Source organism: Tursiops truncatus, chromosome X, assembly GCF_011762595.2.
Source record: "Tursiops truncatus isolate mTurTru1 chromosome X, mTurTru1.mat.Y, whole genome shotgun sequence".
Classification (NCBI taxonomy): domain Eukaryota; kingdom Metazoa; phylum Chordata; class Mammalia; order Artiodactyla; family Delphinidae; genus Tursiops; species Tursiops truncatus.
In genome coordinates this window covers 18,090,569-18,115,511 of record NC_047055.1, presented here as the reverse complement: position 1 = coordinate 18,115,511, position 24,943 = coordinate 18,090,569, and the positions used below count along the sequence as shown (strand labels likewise).

At 40.0% G+C, this 24,943-nt stretch overlaps 2 protein-coding genes across 4 annotated transcripts in view; one reads left to right on the top strand and one right to left on the bottom strand.

Annotated features, from left to right (window-relative positions):
• The window catches only part of STK26 (serine/threonine kinase 26), a 65,087-nt gene extending 62,615 nt beyond the window's left edge, over positions 1 to 2,472 (top strand). For all 3 annotated transcript variants that reach the window (XM_019919043.3, XM_019919042.3, XM_073799324.1), the window contains one exon: positions 383 to 2,472. Coding sequence is in view for 2 of the 3 variants with exons in the window: in XM_019919042.3 (XP_019774601.1) it covers positions 383 to 407 (25 nt within the window). In the remaining variant the exon portion in view is untranslated. The remainder of the gene's footprint in view (positions 1 to 382) is intronic.
• FRMD7 (FERM domain containing 7) lies at positions 1,946 to 23,376 on the bottom strand. The gene is made up of 8 exons (XM_033849687.2): positions 22,509 to 23,376; positions 15,916 to 16,030; positions 15,549 to 15,696; positions 10,670 to 10,765; positions 9,134 to 9,297; positions 7,741 to 7,809; positions 7,323 to 7,398; positions 1,946 to 5,699 (listed from the first exon to the last, which is right to left on the bottom strand). Exons 1-8 carry the CDS (start codon positions 22,747 to 22,749, stop codon positions 4,650 to 4,652), a joined length of 1,959 nt encoding a protein of 652 aa, XP_033705578.1. The 5' UTR covers positions 22,750 to 23,376; the 3' UTR covers positions 1,946 to 4,649.
• Between the last annotated feature and the right edge of the window lie 1,567 nt (positions 23,377 to 24,943).

Here is a 24,943-nt window from a genome sequence, read left to right as displayed (position 1 = left end):
TCAGTGCATCTTTATATTCCTTTGTATTTGTGATGCCGCTGGGATCAAGTTGGAACAAACCATACAGCCTGTAAAACACATAATCTCCTAGATCTTTCTGGCTGATAAAGCCTATTTATACTCATCAGCTAAAGCCCCTCTTAAAATCCCTTAGTTTTTAGTGGAAACCTCCCCTCTTTTCCAATTTGCAAACAAATCATTGGAAGCTGTAAAATCAGACCCAGAAGGGATTTTTGAACTGCTTTACGTTTTAACGTTTACATGATGAGACGCAATACAATTTTTGTTTGCTGAATCAATTCTTTCATTGCAGAGTTCATACAGATGTAAAATAGACACATGCATAGTTATATATCAATTTAAGTTTTTCTTAATTTTATAGGTGTTCAGCAGATGAATCCCCCTAAGAAACTCCTTGTTAGTGGCTTCTATTTCATATGGACCCAGAGAAACCCACCAAAGCTACTTCAAGCTTAACAGTGCTTAACTCATGAGCTCCACGTGCCTTTTGGATCTTTGCGACATTGAAGATTTGGAAGAAGCTATTCAACTATTTTGTGATGGTGTTTATCATTTTATATTTTAAAGAGATTATTTTGTAAGGAATAACTTTTAATACTATAGTTTCACCTGTATTCTAGTAAATGTTGAGATGCAGTTTTGCTTTTAGGTATCATTATTACTTAAGTTACTAGGATGAATACCTTTCATGTTTTGATCTTTAGTTAACTGTACAGTTATGAAACATACAGGTCTTTCAAAGTCATCCTAAATATTCAACTTTTGTAATCATCAAGCCTCAAAAAGCTTTTTTTTAAACACAAGCATATTCTAAAAATGACTACTGGTGGGGAGGCGGAAACAAGTCACACGTTCTTAAAGCAGAAGGTTTTTTTTAAATTTATTTTTGGCTGTGTCGGATCTTCGTTTCTGTGTGAGGGCTTTCTCTAGTTGTGGCAAGCGGGGGCACTCTTCATCGCAGTGCGCGGGCCTCTCACTATCGCGGCCTCTCTTGTTGCGGAGCACAGGCTCCAGACGCGCAGGCTCAGTAGTTGTGGCTCACAGGCCTAGTTGCTCCAAGGCATGTGGGATCTTCCCAGACCAGGGCTCGAACCCGTGCCCCCTGCATTAGCAGGCAGATTCTCAACCACTGCGCCACCAGGGAAGCCCAAAGCAGAAGTTTTTAATAAGCTCTTAGAAATGAAACCTGGAAAACTATTGACTCTTCTCCCAAGTGGGTATGATATTCCAGGCAGCTCAATGATGATTACATCTGAGAGCCCTGCGTTTGAAACATTTAGAGGCAACATGTAGCAACAGAGGTACCTCTTGGTGTGCAGTATTTACTTTCTCTTATAGAAGACACAATTGACCCTTATTTAACATGGTTGGAAAGTTAAAGCAGTACTAATTAGCCAAGGATGGATTTTTGGTAATACCGGAAGAATTAGTTTTTAATTCATTTTTAAAATCAACTCAAATCGCATATTATATGCTTGGATTTGGGGAGCTTAAAAGAAGCTGATTATCATGTGATTATAAATACCTGATCAACAGGTATGAATATAATTTACACCAGCATATTTTTGTCATGGTCATAAAATGTCCTATAAACTATTTATACATTTTTTTTCCTCATAACTATCCAATACATAAACATCATTTGTTCATTTTTGAAAGGGTATTTAAATAAGCATTTTCTAGTTCATATGAAAATAACCATAGTACAGGATGATTTCTGTCTGTACAAAGGTAAGTTAGACTGTACAGTTAATTTTCAGTTATATTTATGGTACTGTTACATGGGTAATACCTTTTTCTTTTAAGCCCAGTATATATATTATGCCTGCCTAAGTTCTGAAGTGGGGCTATATTTCAGTAGTTGTAGAATCATTGATATTAATTAGTTTTGATAGTTAATGTTTTATTGTTTGGGTCTGAACAGTTTGGTTTTTGCACAAAAGTCATTTTAATAAACCGAATAATTGCCAAATATTAGAAGAAAGATTTTCTTCAAGTGAAGAATACAGTTTTTAGTCAAAGTGGCCATTACCTCTTCCTTTTTTGTAATAATACAGACACTTGAATAAGTTGTTTTTGTGTCACATGCCAAGAAAATTTTTTCATTGGTGCCTATACTGTAATAATTACTTTTAACACATTGTATTTTGAAGTAATAGTTCAGTTAAATTTTTCACCTGCTATGTAACTGAAACTCAATTACAGTTTATAATTTGTAGAGGTCTGGTGGTAATTTTGCAGCTCATATCATGTATCAAATGAATATTTTTGTAAAAATAAAAGCAACAAATTTTTAAATTGATTATTTGAAACTGTACAGCACAGCTGCACCATAGATAGAAAATTGTATTGCTTATTCATTATAGTTATTAGTCCTGTAAACTGTTTCTGGGTAAGCAAACTTCAGTGTTTTGCGGGGGGGTTAAAAATAAATATTTAAATTTCCTGGTCCCCAGTGTTAGTTTTCTTGAGGTGGGGGTATGGTGTGGTATTTTAATTGTTTCAAATCATTTCTCCTGTCCCCTTTCATTTATTGTTGGAACTTTTACACCAGTGTTTCCATTGGAAACTAGAAGGTATTCTTCACATATTATTAAACATTGATTATAGCTCCAGTGAATATGTCCTGATTTCTGCCTCCTGTCCTGACAAAATTATTAATAGAGTCCTCTTTCACTCAAAAATGTCCTTCCTAGGTTACACAATAAACTTTATGGTCACCCTAGTTATAGTTTTATTAGGAAATTTTATACAGATTTGAACGCTGTATTTCTCTGGGGGAAACAAATTTCACAAAGATTTCTAGAAACTGAGATGAGAAATAGCATATAATCCTAAAAGAATTTGAGTTTTTCCTAGAGAAAAGGTCAAAGATGAACTTAATATAGCTTTGAGTATCTATAGGATTAATATATAGGTGATTGGGTTTCAATATATTCTTATTATTAAATAGCTATTCTAGACTTGTGAGTTACCGGATTCGATTCCAGGAGCAGGAAGGAAAGTGCTAGCATGTTGGAAAGAGGTAGAGTGAGGTATATTCAAAGGGATTTTTGTGGTGTAAGGACTAGGAGAGTAAGAAAACTATTCCATCCATCTTTTCTCCATTCAGTCATATATAAAAATAGCTTGCTTACATAATTGCATCATTTCTTTGAAGTCACTACCTAACATTATCTTGTAAATATGTTTTACTTACCATTAAAATCAATAAAGAAAATAAAGTTCTCAAATAGAATGCTATACCTTCCAAGGGAAATAATAGAAAAATTTTGAATCGGCCAAGAGTAGAATTTTGAAAAAAAAAAAAAATAGAATTTTAGTTCATTAACTCAGCCTGGAGTACTATCCTTTTTTTTTCAGCTACCCCAATTCTACCACTTCTCCATCCCTGACTATACATTTTTACCTGCTTCCCTCCTTTTCCTTGTTCTCTAAATGTCCCTTCCCTTAATTATAGGCTAGAGCCAATTACTTCTGAAACTGACTGAAACAAAATGAAGTTCATACTTACAACTTAATTTTCAAATAAATGGGTTTCCATCACTCTTTATTAAAATGCTATTCATCTCATTTCCTTGCCTACATGCACACAACAAGATATGGCAAAAAAAAATGCTTACAGGAGAGATTACATAAACAGACCAACATGTTAACTTTTATCTTTCACTACATATTATAGCTAGTTAAGAATAGAGAGTAAGTCAAACATCATATTATCCCCATCAGGCAGATGTCTGGCTTTAGCAATTGATCAACTCCTGAATTCCTGAGGTTTAGAATTCTGCCAAGTCCTAGATTAATTATAAACTTGTGTTCTGTTGAGAGGATCTATGTTCCTTCTTGTTCCTGAAATATAGGAGAGCCATGCTCCCCCTAACATATGTTATAAGAATTGAAGTCTTTGGGGCTTCCCTGGTGGTGCAATGGTTGAGAGTCCGCCTGCCATTGCAGGGGATGCGGGTTCGTGCCCCGGTCCGGGAAGATCCCATATGCCGTGGAGCAGCTGGGCCCGTGAGCCGTGGCCGCTGAGCCTGTGCTCTGCAATGGGAGAGGCCACAATAGTGAGAGGCCCACGTACGGCAAAAAAAAAAAAAAAAAAAATTGAAGTCTTTAACATAAAACAGGGCCATTTTTACTGGGTCCCACATGAATAATGAGGACTGAAACCTTTAGTTGTAGTATTGTTTAAGAACAACATGACCAACACACTCACAGTCTACTAAACCGCTAAATGATATCAGAACCCAATTCTATAGGTCAATCCATACTGTCACTGTTCTTCAGTGTTGAAGAGCCTGACCTTCGTTTATAATGTCTCTTTGGGGAAATGTATAATGGAGATGACAAATACCCACCTCACTCTGCTATGGGGCTGGTGAGGAAAGGGCATGTTCCAGAATGATTCAGAGGGAATAGAAGAGTGAGGCTTGAGGAATGGGGCAGAGCTGGATCTTTCATAAGCTAAGTGCCTAATCTTAGAAGAGTCCCTTAATACCAATGCATGGTAACAAAGAAAGTGGTTTTTGCAGAAGGTTCCTTATGTTTCACCTAAGTTAGTAACATGGAATTGGCCTGGAAATGTTCATAGGGTTCACGTTTTAAGCTAAAAAGTAATTACGTGGTTTTCACAAAGTCGTATCTTCAGCACTTGATGTATTGAAAGAGACATCTTCATCTTCTTCATCTAGCTGTAGGCTACCAGAAGACAAGCGGATTCTGGCCGTGGGTGAACTTATTCCTTTGTCATACAAAGAGTAGTAGTCTGGTTTAAGAATCTCTGATTCAGAATCACTGGATTCACTAGCTACATACCCTTCTGTTGCTCCCTGATCCACTAAAACTGTTGGAAACTCCTGCTCTGCAAACACATATGTAAACAGGTCAGCTTTACGACTCAGAGCAGGACAAGGCCCTAAAGGTCTAAATTCTGATCCAAAAGGAAAACGGATAGTTTTCATGTCTGATTGGCTCTGGGACCGCTTAGGGGTTGGCTCTTGAATGTTATATGCAAATGCATCTTCTAAATTTGGATCTTCCTCTTCTAGATCTACATTGAGGTTGCCCCTGCCAGTAGTTTGGGCCATAGCTTCATGGAGTTCTTGAAAGTCTTGCTGAAAGCTCTTCATTCTGAGGTTCCTTGGGCTTCTTTTGGCTGGCTTCATTGCGGTAGGCTGTAGACAGCTGTCTGGCCTTTCCCTTTCCTCTGCCATGATTGGAGACTGTCTGGGCACCTGGGGTGGTCTGTCCACATAAAAGAAGACTTGGGGAGGCATAATAACCTGCTGACCAGTACAAGGAATATAGGGCACATCTGTGTAAGTTAGCTGCCTTGCTGGACTCACTTTGCTTATAAGGGCAGAAGATGTGCTCGTGTGATTGTCAGCAAACTTACAGCTTGTTTGGAAGGAGCTTAGAGGACTCCTTTCCTCAAAGTAGTCAGGATCGGGGTCGGTGGTAAAGACAGGGTCTGTATAAATAAAAGGGAACGAGGAACTGCTCTGGGACTGATGTAATGATGTGGGCTCTGCCTCTGGTTTGGAATGCTCCAGCTCGGCTGCAAAGGTCACCTCCACTGCAGAGTTTCTCCTCCTGCTGTCCAGCACAGGCTCAGAGGCGTGCACTCCATTCACATTTCGGTAGTACCCACTGCCATAGGCTAGTCTCAAATCTTCCACCTTGAGAGAAAGAACATGTTGGTGAAAGAAGGAAAAAGCCATTTGGTTGGGGTGGGGGCAGGGATCTAAATCAGCCTTGAATTTTCAAAGGTAGTTTTTCACAAAGGCCTTTCAACCCATGTTCTATGCCAGGGTTGATAAATAGATACATAAAAGGTAATAACTTGTACCACATCCCAATTTATGTGCTGAAAAATACACGACGCTTTCCTTTCTCAACACCATCACACTCCCAGCCTCCGCATTCTCTATCTACTTGAGCCAGCATCGTACTTCAAGCAGTATGGTTAAGTAGCTGTATTCATGAGCTAGGAGTTCTGCCTTTTGGTCCTGGCTCTGCCTTTATTTGCTGTGTGACCTTAGGCAAGTCTCCTAACCTCCCTGTTCCAGCCTCCTCCCTATTTTCTGTAAAATGGTGGGGAGGAGGGCTGTAAATGGCATGAGATGGTCAATCAATAGATGGTACCTTCCAGCATTATACCTCTGTGATGCCTTTCAGATAAAAATTGCCTCTGACTTGAATGAAGACAGAGTTTATGAGACCTCTGATTAATTTTTTTCAAGAGAGAGCAATGGTTCATACTATAAAACTCAAATGAAGCCATCATCTCACAGTTCCAGGAGAATAGTACTTTGTTCTTAACAAAATTACATAGCAAAAGTACTTTAAAACCTTGACCCAAGGGACTTCCCTGGTGGTGCAGGGGTTAAAAATCCTCCTGCCAATGCAGGAGACACGGGTTCAAGCCCTGGTCCGGGGAGATCCCACATGCTGCGGAGCAGCTAAGCCGGTGTGCCACAACTACTGAGCCTGCGTGACACAACTACTGAAGCCTGCGCTCCTAGAGCCTGTGCTCTGCAACAAGAGGAGCCACCGCAATGAGAAGCCCACGCACCACAACGAAGAGTAGCCCCCGCTCGCCACAACTAGAGAAAGCCCACGCGCAGCAACGAAGACCCAACGCAGCCATAAATAAATTTATTGATTTATTTTTAAAGTTACTTTTTTAAATTTTATTTTTGTGGTACACGGGCCTCTCACTGTTGTGGCCTCTCCCGTTGCGGAGCATAGGCTCCGGACGCGCAGGCTCAGCGGCCATGGCTCACGGGCCCAGCTGCTCTGCGGCATGTGGGATCTTCCCGGCCCGGGACATGAACCCATGTCCCCTGCATCGGCAGGCGGACTCTCAACTACTGCGCTACCAGGGAAGCCCTAAATTTATTTATTTAAAAAAAAAAACTTAAAAAAAAAACTTAACCCAAGACCTTATAGCTTCTTCTAAGCCTTAAGATTTTCATAGGTAAAAAAGTAGCTTTTAGTTTTAAAAATACAAAGCCATAGAAATTCGTTTGGATCTGCATTTTGCAAGATGTTAGAAATACAGGTTGCAATTTAAAAACGTGCCAGGTCTTTCCAGTCTATAAGGCACACACACCAGTTTACCCAATGTTCTTCTATTGGCTGGAGACTGAGTTGACAGACCTCCCCAGGAGGCTAACGCAACTTGACCAGAGTGACCTTTTTACATACTGGGAGATTCTGGCAGAATTAATTCCTGGAAGCATTTGAAATGTGCATGTATTACATTTATATAAAGAAGAAGGAATTTTCAAAAACCTTACTTGTTTTGACACATCATAGAGGAGGTCTGGTGAGGACCTGCACTGTCGTTCATGGTACTGAGATGGGTAATGTTTCCTGAAATCCCCAAACAGAGAAGGAATTGAAATAGTCTTCGTGTGAGTACAGGATCCCTATAAATCTCTAAATTCAACTTAAAAATCAATGTGACAAGTGGGAAGCAGCCACATAACACAGGGAGAGCAGCTCGGTGCTTTGTGACCACCTAGAGGGGTGGGATAGGGAGGGTGAGAGGGAGGGAGACGCAGGAGGGAAGTGATATGGGAACATATGTATATGTATAACTGATTCACTTTGTTATTAAGCAGAAACTAACACACCATTGTAAAGCAATTATACTCCAATAAAGATGTTAAAAAAGAAAAAATCAACGTGACAAAGAGAAACAAAACCATGTACCTTTCAAATGGCAAGCTCTTCAACCTCCCCTTTTTCCCATATTCCAAAAGTTGCCTTTGGGTTCTTCCGCTATTATAAAATCAAGATAAACAATTTTATGAATGCTCTTTGTAACCCAGTAGGCTAACTAAAACTCAAAAGTGTCATTTATTGTTGAAATCGAAAGATTCTGGATGAATGACATATGTCGTGAATCTCTGACCATCCCATTAATAATACACCCATTTACCCGAGGATCTGGCAGAGCAACCTCAACTATTCAGAACCCAGAAAGTTTTAAATGCTTCTGAACAGCGCTATATAGCAGTTACAAATTCTGGCCTTGAAAACTAATATACTTTCCTTTAAAGGCCTTTCCCCTTCCTCCAAATTTACACAGAGTTTCTAATGAGGCTATTTGTCTGGTCTCGCAATCCATGACAGGAGAAAAACAGCTAACTAAACAGTAGAAGAAGGTTGCTCCAGTCAGACATACACTAGCAAAGAAAGCCAGCTGATTGCTGGGAGAAACACAAGAGCCAAAAAAGAAATCACTAACATAATAAAATCCAAAAAGTCTGGGCCATTTATCACTGTGGTGCAGGGTCTGACATGCCTCCCCCGCCCTGAGGCTGCCACTGCACTACAGCTGCCAGCAGAGGATAAATAAGTGATGTTTATAATAGGTCATTAAGAAAAGGGACAAATATCCTCAGTATCATCTGTTTAAAAAGGCAGGGATTTGTAGAATACATTTTGGAAAGAGTCCATAAAAATATGTACGTTGTAAAAATCTCACTTTTTACTGGGGCAGGCTTCTACTACTTGAAAAAATCCTTCACAGGAAGCACTGGATTCGAATTTTTTATCTTAGCTAAGAGTTTGAAAGCGTCTTCCAAAGAACTCCTAGGCTGGTGGGATCAAGTAAAAACAAGTTCTTATTTTGACCTCGCTTCCTTTCCTCCAAGGTGTTAACGTGTAGTAAGGAGCCTCCACTACAATACTGTTCAACCTCTCAAATCCCTTAGCCCCTGCAGTGCTTTCTCACCCTATCTTTTCCCTAACCACCACCAAAAGGATGTTGTTGAGCTGTCCTTCCTATGGCTAGCATGTAAGTTGCACGTAAGGAAAACAGTAGGTTCATTGACTACGTTTTCTCAAACGGCATATGCCCCCTTATCCTTGCAGAAATTCTGATCTAACCTCTTAAGTGGGGTGTACACCTGCCCCTACCTCCCTGTTAGGAAATATTGACTTAATGAGTCACACAGAGAATGAGCAGTAAAGGGTATCATCCTTTATGTGATTGAAATGGATTCTTTATTGCTTCTAGAATTCAAGCTCCTCCTACTGCCTTCCATGCTATTGAAAAGAAGTTGTGTGTTTAGTTTGCCTGTGTGCAATATTTAATTACCTGTAGCGGAAACTGGAACCCTTGCTGCAGAGTAGGGTTTTAGGCTTTGATTTGGGCTCTTCAGAAAGTCTGAAGAAAGCATGGTACTCCACACAAGTCTTCCAGAAAGCCTTGCAGGCATCTCGGCTGGCCATGGTGAACTCCAAGGTATCCTTGCACAACACCTGTATAAACCAATTTCCATCAAGCAAAACATCCTTCAAGAATATCAAAGACCTTCAAATCCCAACGTCTTCTAAACTATTGGTCCAGGGGCCCATCCAGCTTCTGATTTTCCACTTGGCTCCCTTTGGCTTCACACCTACTGAAACCAAATGATTGGCAAACTTCCAAGGAACAGACAGGGCCACTGCTCAAAAACAGAACCTTCTCTAAGAAGCAAATCTTGCTCTGCACACCCTCCTCACCTCACACGCTTTTTTACCCCCTCTTCTCTGCCAGGAACATATTTATGAAGTTGTAAATTAGGTTAAAATGAACATCAAAGGACATCCTTTCAAAGTGGCAAGAAGTTATAAATGACCAACAGGAAAAGGGGAGGGAGGAGGAGATCTTTCCTACAAATGGTAGGCTTTATAGGATGATTGTATATACATGAGTCTTTTTAACACACCAGCTAGAAACATTCTCCCTCTTTATGCTGCCTTGTTCTATGATGCTCTGTGTTGCTCATTTAGCGTATTCTAATCGGCTGTAGGGGAGCTTAGTCTTCCAGACCTAAAGTGCAATGTTGCCCCATCTCCTGACTCACTATATACCCCCATTTGCCCGTGCACGTGTGCAGTCCACTTTGCTGCTCCCCTTCTCTCATTCCTCTCCAGGTCCCTGTATGCAGCCCTGGGATTCGTCACAAGCTTCGCACTGGATTCAATCTTCTGAACTGCTCAAATGAACACTTTTATCTAAGGCTAAGGTTCAGAGAATGAAGCCCAAACTACTGAATTATCTGTAGGTCAAAAATGTAGTTGATACATATTTTTAATTTCCTTTATAGTCATAAAAAATTCTTTCTAGCCCCTTTGTCCCACCCTGTACAATGCAGCCTTGCCCAATAGTTGCTTCTTTTGCTTAATATATACCCACTCCCCACATCCTGCTTTGGGAAAGAGTAGGTATTCAATTATTTGGCATGTAGTAGGTGTTCAATTATTTTTGCTTAAGGAAAGAAGATGAAAATGCTTTATAAAAGGAAGCAAATAACGTTGAATTAATATGTCCACAGTCTTAGATCTGGGCTCTTTCATTTGACTTACCAAATCCCTGAAAAATGGTTTCTAAGGAGACTTGTCTTTCATCCCAGCCACCCCATTTTCCTATTACTTTATTCATTTTGAACTGCCAATAGGATTTCTTAGTGTTTTGCCTTTAGTAAAAATATGACTAAAGCTCTGGTTTATTTATGTAGAGGCAAAAGAGGGAGAATATTATTGGTCAGGGCCAGGCAGATTTCATCACTCACAATCAAACCATTTGCAGAAACAACCAAGAAATCTCAAGTGAGTAGAAAGTAAAAGAAGTTATTCAAAAGCTACTTACCAAGATGTTGGCATGAAGTTTGATGAGAAAATGTTTTCTCTTAAAACTCAACTTGCGGATTTTAGCCCAGTTGAAAGTATTTATCTTTGTATTTCCCTATGATGAAACACATGCAAATTTCAGGATGAATTTCAGCACAAGCTGGTTTGTAAGACAATGCAAACCTGTTGGAAAATGCACTTCATGAACAGGACTATCCTTGATCTATCTCTTGCACAGACTGATCCAGTTGTACTAGATAGAAGCTATGGCCAAAGAAGGCATTCCAGGTGGGACACAAGCCTGCTCTGAAATGCAAGTAAGAAGGGGCATGCCTGGGAAAAGTTTCTAACCAGGATAGGGGATCACAGTAGAAAAAGATTGCAGGTATCCGGGTATACCCCACTTTTCGAAAGTTCACTTTATGCCACTTCGCTTTTACTTCGCTTTGACGAAAGACCCACATTATTACAAGTTTTTGCTAACTGAAAGAAATCCAAAGAGGATTTTTGATTTTACTCCAAAAAAGGAGAAAATAAAAATCAGCATTTGTTTTGCAGTGAGCTGTTATAGAGCCAGCACACACCCTGAGCAGTGAGAGCGGCACCTCTTAAGCTCCTTCCCCAGGAACTACACTCTGCTCGGCAGCTCAGCATCAAGCCACCATAGCTTTGAACTGTACATCGGTACTTTATCTCGATTTATTTTGTGCACCCATTAGCAAAATGTGTCCTCAGGTAATGCTTCTTCACTTTACACTCTTTCAGCTAGGAAAGGTTTCATAGGACTGCTCTACTTTCAAATAGCAGGGGAAACCTGAACTGCAATAGCTCCTCTAATCTCACCCCCTTCCCATGTTTCCAAATTCAACTGCTTTTAAAAAAAATCCCATTTATTCTGCCACTCATTTACTCAAACCCCTTCAATAGCTCTGCACCACCTACATCAACTCTAAACTCTTTTGGCTTGATTTTTTTGCCCCAACTATATTGACTATAACTTTGATCTCACTGCTCCCAGAAAACACCTTTCCATCCTACTCTGTACCTTCCCTCCCATAGGTCTCCTCATTCTCCTTACCCAGAATGACTAGCACCTCCTCTAGGATATTCCATATCATTGCCATAGCCTACACCCATTTCTAACTCCTCTGAACTCCTTTAGCTCTCCTGGACTACTCAAACAGTTTAACTCTCTTGTTTGTTTGTTTGCTCACATAGTCCAAAAATCAAAGGGGGCACAAAAATAAATATATTGAGAAGTCTCACGCCCACCACTGTCACTTCTACCTCTGTCCCCATCTAACCACTGTCTACAGGTAACCACATTATTTTGTTGGGTATACTACTTCTGCAACTAAAGTAAATGTGATAGATTAGCTTTTGATTACTCATTGTCTGATATTGATCGTTATTTCTCTGGTCTTTCAAAATAAATTGTGACTATCGTAATGACAGGAGCCATATGTCATGCTTAATGTTAGTTTCTTGATTATGTCATCCTTTATCCTTCTCAGGGCCTTTGCCTGTGTGCCCTTTCCCTGGAACACCCTCCTTCATCAGGCAATCATATCCCATTGGTCTGGTTAATTTCCTCAGGTCTTACTTAAATGTTAAGTCCCTTTCACATGTGTTACCTTAGCATCCTGTGCTTCCTCTAGCACAAAGCACATCACATTTGTTTATAATTACTTGTTTAATTGTCTGTCTTCCTCCTACTGGAATTTAAGTTCCTATTAGAATTTAAGTCAGGGTCATGCCTGTTTACCTCTGCAGCTCTAGTACCTGGCACAGAGTGGATGTAAAATAAGTATACTGATAGAAGGATGAATGGATTGCTGCCCAACTATAAATATACTCAAACTCATTGAATTGTACCATTAAAACAGATGACTTTTATGTTATGCAAATTATAGCTCAATAAAGCTGTTTTTTGTTAAAGAAAGAATAGTACAATGAAGAACAGATAGAGGGTACTCAATACATAAATACTCTTTGACTGGATTTCAGGTAGGACAAAATAGACCATCTATATTGTTCCCAACTGTCCACAGAAGTATTCACAATGAAAGAGATCACAACTAACATGACGGTCTTGCTCTCATACCCTTCCCATTTTCTCTCATGCAATAGGAAATAGCAAGAATCAGGGTTAGCAAGAATAGATACATGAAAGCAATCTTGAGAAAGAAAAATGGAGCTGGAGGAAGCAGGCTCCTGGACTTCAGACTATACTACAAAGGTACAGTAATCAAGACAGTATGGTACTGGCACAAAAACAGAAATATAGATCAATGGAACAGGATAGAAAGCCTAGAGATAAACCCACACACTTATGGTCACCTTATTTTTGATAAAGGAGGCAAGAATATACAATGGAGAAAAGACAGCCTCTTCAATAAGTGGTGCTCAGAAAACTGGACAGTAAAAGAATGAAATTAGAACACTCTCTAACACCATACACAAAAATAAACTCAAAATGGATTAAAGACCTAAATGTAAGGCCAGAAACTATCAAACTCTTAGAGGAAAACAGAGGCAGAACACTCTATGACATAAATCACAGCAAGATCCTTTTTGACCCACCTCCTAGAGAAATGGAAATAAAAACAAACAAACGGGACCTAATAAAACTTCAAAGCTTTTGCACAGCAAAGGGAAACATAAACAAGATGAAAAGACAACCCTCAGAATGGGAGAAAATATTTGCAAACGAAGCAACTGACAAAGGATTAATCTCCAAAATTTACAAGCAGCTCATGCAGCTCAATATCAAGAGAACAAACAACCCAATCCAAAAATGGGCAGAAGACATAAATAGACATTTCTCCAAAGAAGATATACAGAGTGCCAACAAACACATGAAAGGATGATCAATATCACTAATCATTAGAGAAATGCAAATCAAAACTACAATGAGATATCATCTCACACCAGTCAGAATGGCCATCATCAAAACATCTACAAACAATAAATGCTGGAGAGGGTGTGGAGAAAAGGGAACCCTCTTACACTGTTGGTGGGAGTGTAAACTGATACAGCCACTATGGAGAACAGTATGGAAATTCCTTAAAAAACTAAAAATAGAACTACCATATGACCCAGCAATCCCACTACTGGGCATATACCCTGAGAAAACCATAATTCAAATAGAGCCATATACCAAAATGTTCATTGCAGCACTATTTACAATAGCCAGGACATGGAAGCAACCTAAGTGTCCATCGATAGATGAATGGATAAAGAACATGTGGCACATATATACAATGGAATATTACTCAGCCATTAAAAGAAACAAAATTGAGTTATTTGTAGTGAAACGGATGGATCTAGAGTCTGTCATACAGAGTGAAGTAAGTCAGAAAGAGAAAAACAAATACTGTATGCTAACACATATATATGGAATCTAAAACAAGAAGAAAAATGTTCTGAAGAACCTAGGGGCAGGACAGGAATAAAGACGCAGACATAGAGAATCGACTTGAGGACACGGGGAAGGGGAAGGGGAAGGTGGGGTGAAGTGAGAGAGTGACATGGACTTATATATACTACCAAATGTAAAATAGATAACTGGTGGGAAGCAGCCACATAGCACAGGGAGATCACCTCGGTGCTTTGTGACCACCTAGAGGGGTGGGATAGGGAGGGTGGGAGGGAGACTCAAGAGGGAGGAGATATGGAGATATATGTATATGTATAGCTGATTCACTTTGTTATAAAACAGAAACTAACACACCATCATAAAGCAATTATACTCCAGTAAAGATGTTTTAAAAGATTAATAAAAAAAGAATAGATACATGTATATGTATAACTGAATCACTTTGCTGTATACCTGAAACTAACACAACATTATTGATGAACTATACTCCAATATAAAATTTTAAAAAGTTATTACAAGATAATGGATATATTTCCCTGAGCTGTATAATATATCTTTGTTGCTTATCTAAAAAAAAATAAAAATAAAAAAGAATCAGGGTTTGAGTGGACTGGGTAAAAATTCCCTCCTGGGTGAACAGGTGTGCCTGTGATCCATTGGGTCTTTTGTCCATCAGTGTGGCTCTCATGCTGTAAAGTTTATAACCACATAAATTAGAAGGTTAAGATTCTTGTTGCCAAGTCTGTACCTGATCTGCTTTGTGACTTATCTCAGTGCTCTAATTCGGTCCTGGGGGTCAGTGGGTCTGAAGCCACCCCTTTCTTTGTCACAGGTGATTCATTCCAAAACCTGTCTAGGTATCTGCCTATCATTCTGAAGCTTCTTAAACCTTAACTTGGATCTAAATTCATTGAATGCTCACAGATATAAGAAGTCCAAAAAGACTGAAAAACTGTTGAAAAATATGTTCTGGCCACATTCCAAGGAGTGAGGATTAATGGTGATGGAGAGAGCCCTCTCTGGAAAACAGAGTCCTGGGAAAAGGATGAGTCAGTAAACATCAACCATTGCTTTCAGGGTTGGGCACTAATTCCCTACTAGCTGGCACTGGGCACCTCCAACAAAACTGCTAACTGAATGAGAACAACCCTTCAGGTTGTTTCTGGTGGATTTGGACAGGCTGAATGCACTTTATTTCACAGCCTAAGCTTTTAGGATGCCAAAAACCTGTATTCTTATTTAGGGTCTAAAAGTTCCAAAGAGCCTCTTGACTTCATCTCTTCACCATGCTGGCCTGATCTAATGTGTGAGCTCCTGAGAATCAAAACAGTCAGCTCCAGACTGCAAATGGAAGCAAAGGACATCAAGGGAAGGAGACTTACCCTAAACTCTTCCAAGCACTGCCTCCTTTCCTTGCTGGTGGTAAGACTGAGGGGTGGGGTCACCTTGAGAATGGACATTCAAGTTTGAGCCAAGATAACACCCAAAACTGAAGACTTTAAAGGAAAAGAGCTGTTACCCGTAACACCAGTACGCCCATGTGAGCAACAGCCAGTTGGATCTGCATCCCTTCACCATCACTGGCAGGGTGCGGCCTGATGCCGTACATATCCAGCTTCCTCGCTATGTCCAGTAGCAGAATGTCAGCTTCAGCTGGGCTCCTGCCACTGCAAAGGGAAAGAATTTATGAGCCTAATAAATGCAGCAAGAATGACGCCTAAAAAAAAAGAATGACACCTCTACCCCCAGAGCTCGAAGAGGAACTCAGTGTTTTCTTGAGCCTGAAGTTTCTCTGACTTAAAGGCTTGCTTTTAAGAGTCTGTCCTCAGCTTCAGTCTTCCCTGCCAGCAGAACAGGCGGAAGCAGATGCCAGGGAAAGTACTTACATGTGCTTCTGATGGAAGTGCACGATCTTGCTCTCTAAATCGTCTTGGTTCGGTAAGTACCGGGTTTGTGCCAAATATTTCCTATCTGTTTCTTCATGAAAGTCTCCCAGTTCTGCTGCATGACAGTAAAGTGACATTTTTTACATTACCATTGATGAGTTAAGCAGTGGAGCACCCAGCAGACCCTCTGACCTCCCCCAAACAGCCCTTTCTTTGCAGCCAGTGCAGCCCTAGACCTCCTGAATATATGTATATTTGTTTCAGGATATGGGTGGTGGGGGAGGACCTAACTGGTTCTTCTTCAAATAAGAAGCAGTGGGTTGTTATGAAGTCACAGACACAGTGTAGGTCTTAAAGGCTCCAGGATCATAGATGAATATTTTCTTATTTTCTTCTCCCACATTCTGTTGATGATCTCTTCTGCTTCTGATCAGTCCCTGTTACGAGTTGAACTGTGACCTCCCTCTCAAATTCATATATTGAAGTCCTAACCCTCAGTACCTCAGAATGTGACTGTGTTTAGAGACAAGGCCTATAAAGGAGTGATTATTTTAAAAATGAGGCAGTAGAGTGGGCCCTAATCCAATCTGATTGGTATCCTTATAAGAAGAGGAAATTTGGACACCAGGCACCAGGAATGCAGGTACACAGAGGAAAGACTGGGTGAGGACTCATCAGGAAGGCAGCTATCTGCAAGCCAATGAGAGAGACCTCAGAAGAAACCAAACCTGCTGACACTTCAATCTTGGATGTCTAGCCTCCAGAAGTGTGAGAAAATAAATTTCTGTCCTTTAAGTCACCTAGTCTGTTGTATTGTGTTATGGTAGCCCTAGCAAACTAATTCAGCCCCCTAACCTCCCTCTGCCTTGATCAGGCATTATTAAGAAAGGAGAATACAAATGCCAACTCCAATGCAAGCCAGTCACAGCCATTCATCACTCTGTACATTGGGAATCTAGTAAAACCCTGCTATATGGAATCCCCAGTCGGTGAATAATTCTGGAAATTATTCTCACTTTTCCAAATCACTGGAAGTTTATCCCTGCTCATAATCTATTCTAGATATATCCAATTTATTGTTATAATAGCACTGTGCCTACAAAGGCAATTGAGGTATATAGGATTATCTGCCCCTACAGTAAATGGCTTGAAACTGTTTTGATTTTTGAATTCTTGTGTGTTCTTTATCATTATTATGCCTTTTCCCTCTCTGTCAGATTAATAGGAATCACTTCCTGGTCATTGACTTCCCCTGAAGAAGTCTCTACTTGGTTCCAAATTGTGACTTCTAATCTACCATAAAATGGGCACCCAAAACAATTTTTACAATTAAAATTCACATTTTAACATGAAAAAAGGGGAATGAAGATATCCAAACCTGTTCGCATTTTATGAATTATAAGAGTAAATAGACTCCATGGAATCATGTGGTGCTCTCCTATTGAGTAAAATTCATGGACATGGAGGCATCAGTTTTGAGTACTAGAAAGTTATTTTCTCTTTTGGCTTGGTTTTCTATTGTGTTTTAGACAGATGGCATGCTCATTTTTAGATAGGTGAAGTGTATTTATATATTTCAAAACCACATTAGAATGAAAATCTTTATATAACAAGCTTTTTTAAAAAGACCAAATCAATGGCTCTTTTATCTATTTATTTTTTTCCCAAATTGATAAATGTACAAATCTCATTAAAACTTAATCAGTGGCTTCCCTGGTGGCGCAGTGGTTGAGAGTCCGCCTGCCGACGCAGGGGAGGCGGGTTCGTGCCCCGGTCCGGGAAGATCCCACGTGCCGCGGGGCGGCTGGGCCCGTGGGCCATGGCCGCTGAGCCTGTGCGTCCGGAGCCTGTGCTCCGCAGCGGGAGAGGCCACAGCAGTGAGAGGCCCGCGTAACGGAAAAAAACAAAAAAAAACAAAAAAAACAAAAAAACGTAATCAGGCCCACCCATATGGTTTCACTAGTTAATGCTATCAAATATTCAGATAAGATACAAATACCAATTTTTCACAAACTCTTCCAGAAAAGAGAGTAAGGAACACTTACCAACTCGTTCATGAGGCCAGTATTACTCTGATACCAAAATCAGACACAGACATCACAAGAAAACTACAGATTAATATCTCTCATGAATACAGAGGCAAAAATCCTCAACAAAATACTAGTAAACTGAATCCAGCAACATATAAAAAAGAATTATACATCATGACCAAGTGGGATTTATCCCAGGAGTGCAAGATCAGTTCAACACGTGAAGGTTAATTAATGTAATATGCTATGTTAATAGAATAAAGGACAAAAAATACATTATCATATCAATAGATGCAGAAAAAACATTGGGCAAAATCCAACACCAATTCATGGTAAAAACATTCAACAAACAAAAAAATTGAAGGGAACTTCTTCAACCTGATAAAGTTGGAAAACCTACAGCTAACATCATAATAATACTAAATGGTGAGAAACTGAGTGCTTTCCCCTAAGACCAGGGACAAGACAGGGATGTCTGCTCTTGCCACTTCTATCCAACATTCTACTGGTGATTCTAGTCAGTCAGTCTATATATATATATATATATATATAAGTCACTTGCTGTACACCTGAAACTAACACAACATTGTAAATCAACAATACTTCAATTTTAAAAAAAGAGCACACACACACACAAAGAAAATGAAAAGTCAAGCCACAGATTGGAAGAAAATTTCACAAATTATAGATCTCATAAAGGATTTTTAATAAGAATATATAAAACTCTCTTAAAATTCGATAAGACAACCCATTTTAAAATTGGCAAAAATTTGAATACGCATTTTACCAAAGAAAACATAGGAATGGTTAATAAACAGATGAGAAGGTGCTCAACATCATTAGTCATTAGGAAAATGCTAATTATAATTGCAATGAGATTCATTGCACTAGAATGACCATAATCACAAAGATAGACAATACCAAATTTTAGTGAAGATGTGGAGAAATTGGAAACCTCATACATTTCTGGTTTTATTGTAACAATTTGGTGAACAGTTTGTCAGTTTCTTAAAATGTTAAACACAAATTTACCTTAAGACAAAACAATTACATTCCTGGAAATCTACAAAAGAGCGATGAAAACATGTGTCCACACAAAGACTTGTACATGAATATTCATAACATTATTCATAATAGCTAAACTGGAAACAATCCAAATGTCCCTGGCCAAGTAAATAGATAAATAAAATGTGGTATACCCATAAAATGGAATACTACTCAGCAATAGAAAGGAACAAACTGCTGTGATTCATGTTACAACTTGCATGAATTTCAAAAACATTGTGTTGAATGAAAAAAGCCAGATACAAAAGACCACATATTTTATCATTCCTATTACATGAAATGTCCAGAAAAGGCAAATCTATAGAAACAGAAATTAAATTAGTGGTTGAGTGACTGCCAATGGGCATGAGAGAGCTCTTTTGGCACGATGGAAATGTTTGAAAACTGGGTTGTGGTAATGGTTGCACAACTCTGTAAATTTACTAAAAACCATTGAGTTACAGACTTAAAATGAGTGAATTTTATGGTATGCACATTATACCACAATAGAGCTGTTTTAAAAAATAAATTAAACACACACACACACCCCAATCTTTCTCTTTATTAAGCACAAGTATTAAGCACAAGACCTTACGTTGACCCTAAGGAAAACATAGGAACATAGGAACATTCTCTCCATGCAGGACTATAACAATCTAGGAAGAGACCTATGACATACAAATGAGTAAATATCATTAGTGATAGAAGGTAGCATGTGGTGTGAGCACCTTCACTGTTACCACGCTGGTCCAAATTACCATCATCTCTCTCTCTCCTGCTGTCGTCTGTTATCTTGTCTCCCCACTTCCACCATCCCTCATAAAGTCTATTTTCTCTCATTTTTAAAAATTGAATAAATTTGACATATAACATTGCAGCAATTTAAGGTGTACAGTATGTTACTTTGATACATTTATAGATTGCAATATGGTTGCCATTGTAGCAATATTTATCACATTACATAATTATAGTACAATATTATTGTCTATATTTATTATACTGTACATTAGATCACTATGGCTTATTTACTACTCGCTACAAATTTCTGTTTTCACCACAGCAGCCAACATGATGTAGTTAAAACCTAGTTCAGATCATTTCACTCCTCTGTTTCAAATGCTACATTGGCTTCCCATCACATTTAGAGTAATGTCCTAGGTCTTTAATATGCTTTTAAGGCCCTCCATGATTACTGTCTCCCTCTCTCCCTCAGTTCCAGCCATCCACAAAGCCTGCTTAATGTTTCTTGAATACTCCCAGCATGCTCCTACCTCAGGCCCTTTGCACTGGATGTTCTCTGCCTGGAGCTCCCTTCCACCAGATTTCTGCATAGCTTGGTCTTTTACCTCCTTCAAGTTTTGTTTGACTATCACCTTCACAGTGAAGCCTACCCTGACCACCTTATTTAAAAATTCAGTACCCAGCCCCCGAATTTCCCTCTCTCCCTTCCATACTTTATTTTCTCCAGTGCACTTATCACCTTCAAACTTACATTATATATTTCCTTATTTTGGTCTGATTGTCCTCCACTGCCAAAATGTGAGCTCCACGAGAGCAAAGATCTTTTTATTTCACTGCTATGTTCCCAGTACCTGGCATGTAGTAGGTACTTAATAAAATTTGCTGAGTGAATGACAAAGAAGAGTTACTGTACTAAGGGCATTCATAAAAGGGAGGCTTCATTTGGAATGTACAAACTGTATTTGGGAGGAAGAGTCTGGCTAGAGCCAGAGGGGTGTGTAAGAGAGATTTAAGCAGATGAGGTCAGAATGTGGAGGTTCTTGAATGCCTAGAACATACATATTAGATGAATAAATAAATGAGCAAACGAATGAGCATCCTGGCTGTGTTCTGCACACTGTCTTAGCAACCAGTGAAATAATCTGACCTGGATGGATTGTGAAGAGCTGACTCCTTGAAACTTTCGCTTTTTTTCTGTGGAAAGAGCTTCTATTGACAAACAAAATATCCTCTAGAAAAGCTGAAGTGTTCTGTGCTATGCCTGAAATGGCCACTAGGGAATGCTCAAATCCATAATGTTGAACTATTAAGAATGAAATTGGGCTCCCCCATCAGAGGCTGTCTGGGGAGCCCCAATCCTCTGACTGCTGCCTTAAACAGGCAGCTAACGGAGAAGGATAAGTCTTCCAATATTGTTTTCTCCACCTGCCTTACCCCATCTCCCGACCCCACCCCAAGAACAATACTGGACATATAGTTAGTGTCCTTGGCATTCAAGGCCCTTCAAAATGATGCTTAGTTTTTTGCCACCTCTCCTAAACAGACCCTATGCTCGAGTTGTACTTGAGCTGCATCCTCTGTATATACTTTTTCTTGTACCATCACCTTTTTTTCTTTTCTGTTTTCTCTGCTTATCATTACATATCCAATTCCTATGCATCACTTTAAGGCCCAGCGCAAAAGCCATCTCATCCATAAGCCTTCCCTGATAACTACTGGTCTCACTGCCTTCCTGAGACCCTGGGCTCTCATCCTGTCTCGCTTATGAGTCACTTGGTAAACACTGATTCATATACTGTCTCTATCCAAGCCCTTCATTCTGGAGTTCCCAGTGAAATCAGAAATCTACCATTTCTGGACTGTCAGGAAGGCAATGGATAGAGGTCAAAAATGAACTTTTGAAACAAAAAGATGAAGTTATGATCCTTCAGGAACAGTAAGGAACAGCCTATTCTTGGACGGCCTCTCTAGAAGAGAGAGAAAGTCCAGCCAGCCCTAGAAGAAGAGATAATATTTCCAGCTGCCTTAATCCTGCCCTCGGGGATACAGGAGCAGCCTGACGTGCCCAGCTTCACCCCCTCCCAGGAAAGGCCCCACTGCTCCCCGGGCCTCTTTTCCCTGCCTACATTACTCAGCCTAGTCCAAGGACTTGGCTGCTAGGATATGGGGAACTCTAATAGACGCCTGGGGCCTTTTTCCCTTTTAGTTTCTCTCCACCTGCTGTACTCTGTGCTTTGTTCTCTGGAATCATGATAAAGAGCAACATGGGAATCACATTAAACGTGACAATGTGCTGCAGAAAGCACGTACCAGAAATGGATCCTGGGGCAAGCAGAGGGAGTGGGGGCTTGCCTAGCAAAGTCCATGCCCAGATTAGTCCAGACCAGCTCCTGGAGAGCAAGCCTGGGGCAGTGGGAGGCCAAGGTTAGACCGAGATAGAAGAAAATCAGCATTTACTTTTAATCTACATAACTGCTCTGTGAGAAGGCATTCTTGTCACTCTTTTAAAGACTAGGGAACTCAGGCAAAGACAGATGAGGGGACTTCACCCAAGGCTACAACAGTTAGAACGTACAAACAGGATTTGAATCCAAATCTCAATGACTACAGTAACCAGCCTCTTTCTACTGGACCCTGCCATTTCTATATATCTCATCCAGGCTTTCTCTCCTCTACAGAGAAGCGCTAACATGATGATAGGGATGTTGAGGGTGCTCAACCTCTTTGCCTGGTTCTCTAGCTGGCTGATAGGCCCCAAAGTCGACATTTGCTACTTACATTGTAAGATGTGAGATATCATCAACGCTGTACAGTTGTCACTGCATGGAAGCCTTCCCAGAGCCAAATCCTTCTTTATTTGAAGAGTAAAAAGATACCTGCAAAGAAGTGGGGGGAAATCTCTTGAGGAAGAAACAGGAACAAGAAAGAAGCATTTCCCTTCTCCCAGATCAAGATGTTTCAAGAAAGACACAGTGCCCCCAGTCAGGGAGATGCCTTTTGGGGGTGGTGAGTAATGCATAGGCTTTGCTTCGGCCCCTAACCAGCACTAGACCACAACTCAGCTGATCCAGCATTTCAGCAGGCCTCACAGCCATTAGGAATTGCCCCGGCCAAATCCTCCCGCCAACTTGAGGGAGTTGGCCAACAATCCTCTGGTGATTTCTGCCACGTAGCAAAGCCACATACCCAGCCAGAGAGAAAGGGAGATTCAGCAAGAATAAGCCTACTCAGGAGGCCAGTACTGCTCTGTTTACAAAATGCTATCAAATACTCACTATCGTAACAACTTAGAAGGCTGGCATCATCACCACATGTTCCAATTACGGAAAGACAGAGGTTAGGCGATTTGGGCAGAGTCATATCACCCCAAGACAGTGAAACTGTGGCAAGACCTCAGGTCTGCCTCTCAATTCCAGGCTGCCTCCTATCCAAAAGACTGTATTTCAGAAATCAAGAACTTGAGGCCGTGATTCTGCCCCTTCACCTGGACCACCGTCTCCGTATCACCAGAGCCCAGCCTAGCCCTTTGCACAGAGCAGGTATGGGATTACTGTGTATTGAATGGAATGAAGCCAGACTACCCTTTTTCCTACCGATAATCAGGGACCCATAAAGTACACATTGGTATCCAGAACTTTGCAAAACAGATGGCATTTGTCCCACACTTTTAAGCCCTTATCAAAGGCAATCAACTTTTGAAAAGATGGGTATAATTAAGATTCTACTGCCGACTATGTTCCTTCTTGGTTCAAAATTGGTTCCAAAGTTTTATTTTATATATTAAAACATTTACTATCTACTGTGGGCATTTCCCTAAATAAGATGTAATTTTCTGAATAAAGTTCTGTCTAGATTTTTTTAAAACCAATTAAGACTTGACAGCAATGTGGTGAACCAGAATTAATTGCACGTGATAGATGAAAATGCAGACTGGGAAAAAACAGGTAAATTAGTAGGTGATTATTTAATTTACAAAGCCATTCATTATAATCCTTCAAATTGTGATCTCTCTTAATGGATTAGAAATGATTCATTAGAAAAGTTATATTTGCACACCACTCTGAGAAACTCACGTAGTGGCCCCAATCAAGGCATCCTTGTAAAGTCAACTACAGTTAAGTATTCTCAAATGGACCAATGGGGAAAAAATAAAGGAAGTCTAACCGTTGCCATTACCTGCTTTCAAATATAGATGTAAATGGGAATAATCAGCCTCAATTGCTAAAGGGGACGTGAATTTCATTTTACTCCTAGCAAGAAAGAAAGTAACCTTCTTGTCATTTGACACATTCCTTGCTGTTAAGAAGGCAGCTGCCTGCTGCAAATACCAAATCCTTCCTCTGAACAGCTGATGAATCATTTATCATCACATTGATTTTCTCATTCTTTTTTTTTTTCCCAGAGAAAGTTTATCTCCATCAAAATTGGTTACAATTTGAGACTCGACTGAAATGAGTTAGCAAAGGCAAACTGATAGAGATACCAAGACATCAAGTTATCTGGGAAAAGGGCCTACAACTCACAAATTTGGAGAGGATTGGGAGAGAGAGAGAGACTGACTTTTTTTTTTTTTTTTTTTTTTTTTTTTTGCGGTATGTGGGCCTCTCACTGTTGTGGCCTCTCCCATTGCGGAGAACAGGCTCCGGACGCGCAGGCTCAGCGGCCATGGCTCATGGGCCCAGCCGCTCCCTGGCATGTGGGATCTTCCCGGACCGGGGCACGAACCCACGTCCCCTGCATCGGCAGGCGGACTCTCAACCACTGCGCCACCAGGGAAGCCCGAGACTGACTTCTTTAAAGTGACTTCTACAAAGACCCCTCAGAAAAGAACCCCCCCACTTTACAAAAAGGGTGAAGAAAAATTGGCCATGAACCATGATGGGGAATATTTCAGGTAGAATAATTGCCAACACGCTGTGACCTTGATCAAGTCACTCTAGTTCCCAGGACCAGTTTCTGCATCTGTAAACCAAAAGGTCTGGACTAGATTATCTCTTACATCCCTTCTATGTGTAGAAGTCTGGAGTCTAAAGTCTAGAAAGCAGAGTAAGGTTTGGGGAATGTTATGTTGACAAAGTATTTTTGAAGAAGTAGGTTTACATGGTCATTTTAAAGGGCATTTTTATCAATATAAAAATACTTTAAAATGTTTTATACTTTTTACTTTTTTATAAGTATACAAATATTTTACTTATATAAATTATTAATAATTA

What these genes read in the sequence shown, in the direction of transcription:
- FRMD7 (XM_033849687.2), bottom strand. Translation starts at nt 22,749, where the DNA reads ATGCATTACTCACCACCCCCAAAAGGCATCTCCCTGACTGGGGGCACT. An exon ending in AAGAGCTTGCCATTTGAAAG is followed by an intron (nt 7,399 to 7,740) that starts GTACATGGTTTT and finishes TGGGGATTTCAG; the next exon opens with GAAACATTACCCATCTCAGT. An exon ending in TCTATGATGTGTCAAAACAA is followed by an intron (nt 5,700 to 7,322) that starts GTAAGGTTTTTG and finishes CTTTCTCTCAAG; the next exon opens with GTGGAAGATTTGAGACTAGC.